Source organism: Neodiprion lecontei, chromosome 1, assembly GCF_021901455.1.
Source record: "Neodiprion lecontei isolate iyNeoLeco1 chromosome 1, iyNeoLeco1.1, whole genome shotgun sequence".
Taxonomy (NCBI): Eukaryota; Metazoa; Arthropoda; class Insecta; order Hymenoptera; family Diprionidae; genus Neodiprion; species Neodiprion lecontei.
Window position 1 is genome coordinate 2407734 of NC_060260.1, and position 10469 is coordinate 2418202.

A 10469-nucleotide genomic window follows, 5' to 3' on the forward strand; every position below is an offset into this window, starting at 1 on the left:
ATCACTAGTCAGCCATCCAGTTAGAATAGAGATCAGTGATCACTGTTGAATCCTAATGCTCGCGTGCGTGATTGGATCGCCTTAAGTAGCAGCGCCCTCTAACACGAAATAAGTTTTAAGACCTCATGTCGACAATCGATCTATGTATGTTTGGTTTATACTGGCAGTGGATAAGACTACTGATGCACGACACGAGGGATATGTAAAACACTTATATCGTGTCAGAAAGCGTTACGATATCGGGGACACGAAAAATTCGAGGCTGGGTCCACCTGGCTCCTCTTTGTCCGATGTTACCTGGAAAATGGTAGGATCATTGACGAATTTCATCAGGGTCGTGTACGTCAATTGAGGTTTTTAGTCTTTGGGTCCGCCGTATGAGAGCGTACATGCATACGTACGATAGCACGAAAAAAAACGGAACAGGTGAAAAAAGATAAGAAGAGAGTCTTCAAAGTGCGTACGGTGTGTCTGTGGTAGTGATAGTGCTAATGTATTGAAGATAAAAACGGAGTCGTGGCGTTAAATGGTGTTTGTTAACCAGGATTAACGTACTTGAATAATTTCCGGCCTCGAGACTAAAGATTCGCTCTAAAATATGGTAAGTAGTCGTTGCAAAGTTCTGTATTTAACACCCATTGTTCTCAACAATTATGACGCTGAATTTTCGTATTCTAATTGTCGGTTATATTTTCTTTCTCTCAGATGCAGTTCATGCTACTATTCAGTCGTCAGGGTAAGCTACGACTACAAAAATGGTACGTGGCTCATCCCGACAAATTGAAAAAGAAGATAACTCGCGAATTGATCACAACGATATTGGCCCGAAAACCTAAAATGTCTAGTTTTCTTGAATGGAAGGATGTCAAGGTTGTGTACAAAAGGTACGTTGAACGATGGAACTGTAGTTAATTCTGCCTCCCACTTTTCACAGTTTATCTAGCGATTGGATGAATCTTTAAAAAAAAAATTATCGTTCGCTATTACTAAAAGCCACGGAATTTAACATAAAGATAACTTTATTAGAATACTAACGTAAATAATATAAAATTACTTGTCGTTTTCAAATCCATTCACCATTTCAGTACAATTTTATCTCTCTTCGGTTTCAGATATGCCAGCCTCTATTTTTGCTGTGCCATTGAACAAAACGATAATGAATTGCTGACGCTTGAAATTATTCATCGATACGTTGAACTGTTGGACAAATACTTTGGCAGTGTAAGTAGTATCGATGTTCTTCAAAAATTAGATCAGTTTTATTGTTTGTTGTACATCTCAACGATCAGCACAGCTGCAAGTTGAAATATTCAAACATTACAAAGGTTAGAGACTTTCTTTCAAGAAAGGCACAGTTATGCTGACTTGTATTTTGCGTAATGTACTACGTATACATCAATTCACCAATCATATTTTACTATCTGCTATCGATAATTACAAAATGTGTAAAACTGCCAGCACAAAAGCTGAGGCATTAAATATTGACCTTATAACCAAAGCGGTAGAGATTAATGGTTATTGATAATGCGCAGGTATGCGAGTTGGACATAATCTTCAATTTCGAAAAGGCCTATTTCATATTGGACGAGCTTTTGGTCGGTGGGGAGATACAGGAGACGAGCAAAAAGAATGTACTGAAGGCTATCGCTGCCCAGGATCTACTGCAGGAGGTTAGTCACGGGGATGTACCCATTGAGTTGTGACCTGTCTTATTTATTACCATTGTTGCAAGATAATGTTTCCTTATGTTCACATCCATTTTCATGGATTGTTCTAGAAAGTATATGTAAATGCAGATTTATGAACCGCTAAAAAAGATTATGGACATTCGCCGTGGTTAGCTAAACAAATTTTTATTTTTATTTCAACAATTCTGCAATTACTTGTGTATTAATTTCATTGAAATTTAATATTCATTGCATAACCAAAATAGTACAAACATATTTTATTCCTATTTCTGCAGTGTAGAAGCATTATGTAGTCAAGTTGCGTGTTGCCGATATGTAATAACTGACCTAGAACAATCCATTATATCCGCCTAATCCTATGGTAGTTGTGTGTTGCGTTTCTAACAGCAAGATTATTAACATACGAATTTACAGCACGTCCGAGGTATAGACTATTATTATAATAACATTGTGTACAGAGCTTAACAAATATTGATCAAATAGAGAGAAAGAGAAGGAAACAAAACTGTTAGCTTCCAGATCTATGCGTACCGTATGTGAAGTTTTAAGCATAATATCAGAACGTATTGTAATATACGATACAAAACCATTAGAACAAAGAAATAACAAAAGATGTCACGTTTTACACGTGCTTATTATATCTATATTTATGGGATTAATAACTCTCTTGACGTGCCAATAATGATGCAATGTATTCCTTTTTTTGTATCTTTTTTTTGGCTCTCAGTCAAACACGGTCATATTGTAGTTGTAATGCACAAGCATGGGTAAAATTTATTCAAAGTGCATCGAGCACATCGGATCTCAAATAGGGTTCGTGACTGTATATTACGATTGGAGAAGATAAGCCAATTCTTGCACTATTATGTTAACAATTTACAAGTTTTTCCGGAAGCCATAACATTTACAGTGTGCTATAGTTTAATGTGTTTATAAGAATATGTGACGTCATATTTTACGTGCATGTCCATTAAATACCTGTAATCGTTACTCTGTGATTGAAATATATAATATAGTTTTTATTATCGCGCGTAGAGGGCATGCCAAAATGTAAAATTACTCGTTTAAACTAAACATATATATGTATACAGATACATTATATTTGATCTAATTTAATTTGTATTTAGTATTTTATGTATAGAGAGCTTGTACATTTTCTCCTATTAATTTAAACGGGTTTTTATTTACTGATGCACTAAAACATTGCTGTCTACAGTACTGAATATTATATTTCATATTTTTAAAGTGGCATTTCTATGGTTTTCAGTGTAATATTTGTACAGAAGTCTTTGTCGAATCGAGTAAGAACAATGCGTAAATAAATGAATGCAGGAAATGCGTAAAAATTTAGATAACGAATTCAGGTATAGCTTTTTTCACGATGAGAGAAGGGCAGTGAACAAAAGATAAGATACTGAGAAAACTGAAGTTCCAGTTCACACTTGAAATACTTTTAATATAAGTTTATCATATTCGAATCAGGTTCGAATACTTTGTTATGAATCAGATTGTTGACGAGTCATTGAAGGAATCTTGAAAACCAATAACAATATCATCTTTCATTCGTAATAGCGGTTCTGTTTGGTAAAATTGTATTTATATATGCTGTTTTTATAAGTTATATAAAGTTTTCGTAATGATAAGGTATTTTTCATGGTCATAACGACAGGCAAAGGTATTTATGATCGTAAATTTTTTTTCTTTTTGGCAAAAAAATGAAGCAATAATCATCCCATGGAATGAAGCAGACAAATTATGTTCATGTAAAAAATATTTCTGCTGCATAACAGGAGAAATAAGCAAAAAAGTGAAGGTCTAGAACAGAAAATGTTCAGGCGATGAAAATGTCTTCGAAATTAATGGCAATATCCATTCGAAGAAAATTATCTTTAGCTACTTATCGTACATAAGTAACATAAATTGAGTGTTATATATATTTCTTGTACACAGCATCTTGAGACTGTTGTCCTGAAACGGTTTAAATGCAGTTTGCCATTATTATCCAGTAATTTTTTTATAATCCAAATTGTCGGACAATGATTAAGTACTGACACAAGTTGAAAAAAAAGTAATGACTATATGATGTACAATCGGCCTGTCTTCTTTTTAAAAACGCGTCGAGCATTCGCTTACGTAACACATCACACTGTATACACGGTATGAAACAGTATTAAGGGTGCAAGCGAAAATGTTGTTTGATAGTAGATGGTGTATATCGTATAATGCACTGCCCTCGGTCAAATGATTATCTAACTCTTTGGCGAGTAATAGTCAACTTTCATCATATTAAATGAAAGTCCAAATTACTTAACGTCAATACAACAATTATTGTATGTTTTGGATTCTCTATATTTGCTTTGCATGTAACGCGAGTAGATGTTTTTCACTTTCGTTATTTTTATTTTTTTCAAAATCTTTTATATCTCCAAAAAATATTTTTATGATGCAATACTTTATCGTTTCCTAGCATAATAATTTTCATTAATGCCTTAATAATATATTGCACATTTGTTTTATAATTATTTATTTATACATTTTTCTAGATATACGTTGCTAGTTATTATGATTCTCATCTTGCCACTACTTGCGAGCTTAATACTTATTGCGCATTTTATTTATTCTTGTTTATTATAGTGCCATAGGTTGTGGAGATTCTTTTGTTTTTAAGTATATATTTGCAAAGATTGAGCGCCTTGGATTTGCCATCTTTGAATTATCAATTCCATCCAAGCTCCAAGTTCTAGTCGATCGAATTCGTCTCTCCGTATTATATCAATATTTTTTTGCTCACATCTCGTTAGTCGCCTTCGCCACATTTCGCGGTACGTGAATCTCCCAAAGAATTCACCGTCTTGTCATTGTAGCTTAAACAGTTAGTAATGGAAATGTATGTCTACGTTTATGCATGTCTGTGCCCGCGCAAATTAGACCAATTTGACAATAACGCGTAGATCACATCCTATAGCTGTAATATTCAATTATCAGCCGTGAAATATTTGGTTGATAAGATTTTGTATATTGGCATGCACGCCCTTAATTTGCCCTTAGAAATATTGAACTGAAATTAAACTGATCGTACATGCTTCTATTTTCTAGTTACACAATACATATTATTACAATCATCTTCGGCAATATATTTTGACTTTTTATTTTCCTTAAATATTTTGGCGTGTTAAAGTGCAACTGAAATTTCTACTTAAAACGCTAACTATTACCACATGCACTTTTAGTGGTTGTAAAACGAGTGAACAAATAATTACAAAAACGAATGATAACATTGCCGGAATGCGTAATACATATTTAATACATTTGTACTGACCGACTTGAGAATAATATCCGTGTGAGCGTTTAAAAAAAAAAACAAAAAAAAAAACCGAAATTATATTAAATAAACTGGTATATTTGACGGTGAAACAAGTCACATTCAACTACGAATTTCAATTTAATTAGAATGTTTTGATTTTCTGGCCATAGAAATGCTGCTGTATATACAATACGTTAATGGGATGTTTTACGATGTAATAATCCTTTGTTTCTAATTTTTAATAAATGAATATTTACCAATCGTGCGTATGCTTTGATATATTTACAATTTACACAATCTCACGGTATTGATAAGTAACGTATATAGGATGCGTATTGAATTTGTTTATTAGAAATCATGCATCTAAAACATACGTTTAATTACGTATATAAGAAATTTTAGATGAATATATTGAGTAAATAATTCGAAAGTAAATTATAAATTTACATCCGTTACTCCCGTTTCGTAAACAGTACGATCAAACCTTGGATTTCCTTGAAAAAACGCATATCGTCCTACTTATTTCGTAACAAAATACAGAGAATATGTCGTCATTCAGACATCTGCACGATTTCTTATACGAAACAACCAAGAAAAACCGCAAGAATAACAATTTGCCTGTTGGTTTCCAATAATAAACATTACGCGTGACGTATATTGGGAAACAATATGCCGCGTTGCAACATAAAGATGAATGATATGAAAATTCTATAAGAATTATCCTTGTATGTAAATGATTAAAGTGTCTTTTATATTTGAATATTATACATGTAACATACTTTTATATATACCGCTATCGCACAAAATTGAGCTTCGCCGTTGTTTTTTGCATTTTTATATGATTATTGTTATTGTGATTCGTTACTATTTTATTGTTGTTCTTGTTCTTGTTCTTGTTATTGTTATTATTATTATTATTATTATTATTTTTATTACTATTACTACTAATGTTATTATGGTTATTAAACAATGTACATAAACATTCGGGCATTCGCATCAAAAAGGTGTTTCGAACACTAGGGATATTAATATTTGCAGTTGAACTACAATTTTAACGTTAAAATCCTACAGCAGTATCTCATCAACTTATTACGAATACTTAATACATAATCCACAATATATATTCTGCATTTTAAATTAATGCATAACCCGAATTAAATCAATGAATAGTATCTTTGAACCACTGTATATCACTCAACTAATTCCAAAACAAGTTGTTGATCTACATGCTCGTTCCTTGATTTATTTAAAAATTATATTTTTTCGAAAGTTCGACGACTTTGTTTCCATATTGACATTTTTCTCTGTCCAACGATTATCGCCATGTGTGTAGATCTTGGATAAGAAAAGAAAGAAAGAAAGAAAAAAAAAAAAAAAATAACACACTTACCTAAGGATATGGTCAAACCGCGCATATATAGAAATTAGTTAGGTGTTTGTTTGTTTGTGGAAGGATGAAGCTGTTGAAGGTGCTCTGCGGGAAATAGGGCTTTTATAGGCGAAGTCTACTCTTGTGTGTTCTTCGTTGCCAAAAAAAAGTGGAAGTGACGACCGTCAAAACAGCCAGCCGAAACTTCGCCTGCGTGATGCGCCATCGTTCATCTCGATTTATATGATATATAATACAACACTTGAGATTTCTTGTTACATTTGCCGACTAACGTCGATTTATCATCTGTAATTTGCTATATTTTTTTTCTTTTATTGTTTTTTTTTTCTTTTGTTTTTTCTTTTAATAATAATATGTACTTAATAATAATAATATAATAATTACAATTTCTATTATTATGAAGCGATTGTATCGAAATAAGAGTTATAAAAGACCTGTCGTGAAAAGGATCACGTATTAATTGTTACAAGTGAAAATAGATTTAGTATTTTTATCGATCTATAATGTATACTGAGTGTTTTTTTTCTTTTTTTTTTTCAAACGAACAATATACCGTGTGTATAGATTCGTTATTAATTAACGCACTTATAACTGTAAACTTCTCTGCTACTGTTGCAGAGCATCGAAACGTACACAAGCTATCGTGAAAAATCTTACATTTTTAACTCAGACACAAGATGAGGGCTAATTTTTAATTCGTACAATAAAATCTTCGCAATTGCCATATTTACAAACGGCGTACGATATAAGTTTTTTTATAATAATGATAAGAACAGAAGAAAGAGAAAAAGAAAGAAAGAGAAAATGCCACTAATCGACGTTGTCATTCGGAACTACTGATAGCTGTGTACAGTGAGGAGAAAGTTTTATAAAATACTATATCGATGTACCCTAAAATTAGATAAATACCCATGTCAATTTTTAATGTTAAACAAGAGCAAGAAAAAAAAAGAACACTTTTCAGTATATATACTAAATAAAGGTATATCTCATATCTTATTTGTTTGTACAATGTACTCTGTGTAACCAAATAACGAAGCAATGATGCTAACATTCTTTATTATATAACATACTGTTCATATATGCACGCTCTCTGAGTTCTTCTTTAAATATATAAATATGAAACGTTTTTAAACAAGTTGTGTAAGAGAATGTTAACAAAAATTGGTTCTGTGTTCGACTAACCCTGTGTATTTTCTTCATAATTGTCGCTAACTGAAAATTTATCAATTTTCACTCAACGAATCGAACAGTGTGAATTATTTTTTGTGTGTAAAGGCGACGGATTTAAGGCGGAAAATAATATCGAGACTACCGTTCATGCCGATAGAATGTAATAAAAATCAACAGCATATTTACAACACGTATTTGCGCTTGTAAAGAAAACAACTGTACGAATGTAGATCTGTAAATTCTTGATCCTTAATTGTGTATGCTGGTTCGAAACGATGAAACAACGATTGAAAGAAATGAGATATCCGATAGGTGCACTGTATGTTACATTATATATGAACGATAATGACGTTTAAAAATTAAAATTAAAAAATGTTTTCTGTGTACGCTTGGTGAAATTGCGCGTGTACGATAACAAAATACCTATGTCTGATTATATGAAAAGGGTTCAGTTCATCATTTGAAGCTGCATCGAGAAGATAACTTGTTACAAACTAGGTACGTGTATGTTTATTAATATATCTTGTACTCCATACTAGTTGATCGCTTGTGTCATGATCTGCAGCATCAAAATAATTGATCCCTATTCATATTTCGTATAGTATCGTAACGACGTCACGGGTTTATCATAATGTTCATCCAGCCTTTTATTATTCTGTTCCAGGAGGAGACACCGCAAGGATTTTTCGAAGATCATGGACTGGGATAATTTCACTCTCCGTAACCCGCAAAGACGAAGGGATCATGTACGCCAACGGTGCGTCGATTTTAACACCATTTCAAAACTACATTCCATTTATTCTTATTTCAACATTGGTTACTTTTTAATTTAATGCGGTTTTATTAGCTATAGGAATTATACACGTGCGATTATACAGCTTTTCCATGATTGTACTCGAGAATGTCACGATTTCAGTGCGTCAGTAGATCGCGTATTACTGTCCAAACATTTACACTTTACATACGTTTCTCATTCAAGAATCGTTACACGCGATGTAAGATAAGATAACACAAATAAGATCACTTTTTTTTGTTTTCTTTTCCCTAAATAGTTTTCATTACTTGTCACCGGCTCAGGGCTGAGTCTGTGGTAAATTTTTAGTGCCTAAAGTCGCGTGAATTTAATCCTACACAGTTTTAATCAATCAATTCATACTCATTTATAGTCTAATTACAATTGAACTCTTTACCGGAGCAATATTTCGCATGTAGTGAAAATGATTGTTTAAAAAATTATTATCTCAAAAGATGTACAATCAAGATATTTATAATCAGCTAAGTTTGTGTCGTTTTAAAACTTTTACATTCGCGCACTCGTGACTTAATTTTTCCATTTCAGCTAAAATTTTGTTGGGATATGAGACCAACAATTCGATAGTCGAATAATTAATCAAACACTTATTGGTAATAATGTCTCGGATGTGGAGCAATATACGTGAAATAGTAATGCAAAATTCACCAAATATTAACGCACAGTATGTGAATTTTACTTTAGTGCGTAAGATTCGATAGGTGTTGTAGATAACTCGTTACATCAATGTATTATTGTTTTTAATTCATTTAAAATTCCTTTAAAATAATTTCAACGTCTATAAAACGTTTGTCGCCTGACAACAAGTAGAAAATATATTATTCGGATGGTGACGGAATTAAAGACGAATTGATTTACGGTCGCTCAGTTATTACAGCAGCGCTTAAATAAACATTTGCAAGAAAAAAGAAAAAAAAAAAACAAAAAACAAAAGAAAAATAAAGTAATGTCACATCTTATTGTTAACTAACGTGGACCAGGATGTTTTTAAAATTACTTTGACTGCAGCTCGCGTAGGCTTTTTTGCTTTTTAGTACCGCGGTAAATTATAGCAGCTCCCTATTTTTATTTACCGTCCGGCATATCGGTGTATAATGTTTTATTTTTGTTTTAAGGTCATGGTTTTTAGACGAACCAGCGCTTCATGATACTTGATTTTAAGCTCAATTAACAATCCATGAGTATATCGTTCCTTTAATTTTTCTTTATTGTAATTCTCATTGTCACATTATACAATCATAGTATTCCATAAATTGAAGCTCGGATATATATACTCTGCATCTAATTATACATACACTATAGAGGTATATGCGACGTGGTATTATTTATGTAATAATTAGTAGTTTAATAATATCGTGCAATACGCATTATGAAAATCAAGTATTATTCCTTTATAATAGAACGTGCTTTTATGCTCCGTCCACAATCAACTATAAAAATTAAAAAATTTAAAAAAATAATGATAATAATAACGATACATATGATGATGATAATAATGATAATAATAAATTGTTATGGCCTAATTACTGGGTGCCTGTTTACTCGGTATATCCTTTCTATTATACTGTCTCAGAGGAGAAAAAGAAACACTAACATTGCAGTTTCTCTGCCGTGTGGAATAAATGGAATGCAAATCAAAGAAAAATTCATGTATGAATGTACGAAACGTAATTTATCTGTAAAACAGTTTGGTCAATAACCTTCACTGTACAATTCGTTGTGTTTTTCATCTACGACGCAAAACGTGGCAAAATGTGAAGTTTTCGATTCCTCGATAAGATTGTCGTATAATATGTTGCGCAAAGAGGCAGTGCGGGGTTGGAGAGGAAAAGGATCGATTAATCAAAGAATATTGAAACACTGCGGATGATAAAAAGGAAAACTGTGACTCCGCACATATCTGAACATCCTCTCGGGAACAGTTTGCGAAAGTGGATCTGCAGTTGTGCAAGGAGTAGAGATCCCGTTGGTGATCGACGCGTCGCAGCTCGGGACGAGGATCGTTCCTTCCGGCGGCGGGAGCGAAACAACCCTCAAATTGAACCCTCGAACCTTTCCACCTGCCGAAAGGAAATTTACCGCGATTCCTGTCAGCGCTTCGCG

The 10469-nt window shown here is 32.8% G+C and overlaps 1 protein-coding gene across 3 annotated transcripts; it reads left to right on the forward strand.

Moving 5' to 3' along the window:
- The first annotated feature begins 59 nt into the window (after nt 1-59).
- LOC107222033 (AP-1 complex subunit sigma-2) lies at nt 60-9318 on the forward strand. Of its 3 annotated transcripts, none has more exons than XM_046729969.1 (5): nt 60-601; nt 706-884; nt 1113-1221; nt 1533-1670; nt 8199-9318. In XM_046729969.1, the coding sequence occupies exons 1-5, from the start codon at nt 599-601 to the stop codon at nt 8262-8264; spliced, it is 495 nt and encodes a 164-aa protein (XP_046585925.1). In that variant the 5' UTR covers nt 60-598; the 3' UTR covers nt 8265-9318. The 3 variants fall into 3 exon arrangements, with proteins under 3 accessions (XP_046585925.1, XP_015516737.1, XP_015516729.1); XM_015661251.2 differs by lacking the exon at nt 8199-9318 and adding an exon at nt 6446-6694 and having other exon boundaries at nt 66-601; XM_015661243.2 differs by having other exon boundaries at nt 74-601; nt 8220-9318.
- Nucleotides 9319-10469: the final 1151 nt, after the last annotated feature.

What these genes read in the sequence shown, in the direction of transcription:
- LOC107222033 (XM_046729969.1), top strand. An exon ending in GTCAAGGTTGTGTACAAAAG is followed by an intron (nt 885 to 1,112) that starts GTACGTTGAACG and finishes CTTCGGTTTCAG; the next exon opens with ATATGCCAGCCTCTATTTTT. An exon ending in TGGACAAATACTTTGGCAGT is followed by an intron (nt 1,222 to 1,532) that starts GTAAGTAGTATC and finishes GATAATGCGCAG; the next exon opens with GTATGCGAGTTGGACATAAT.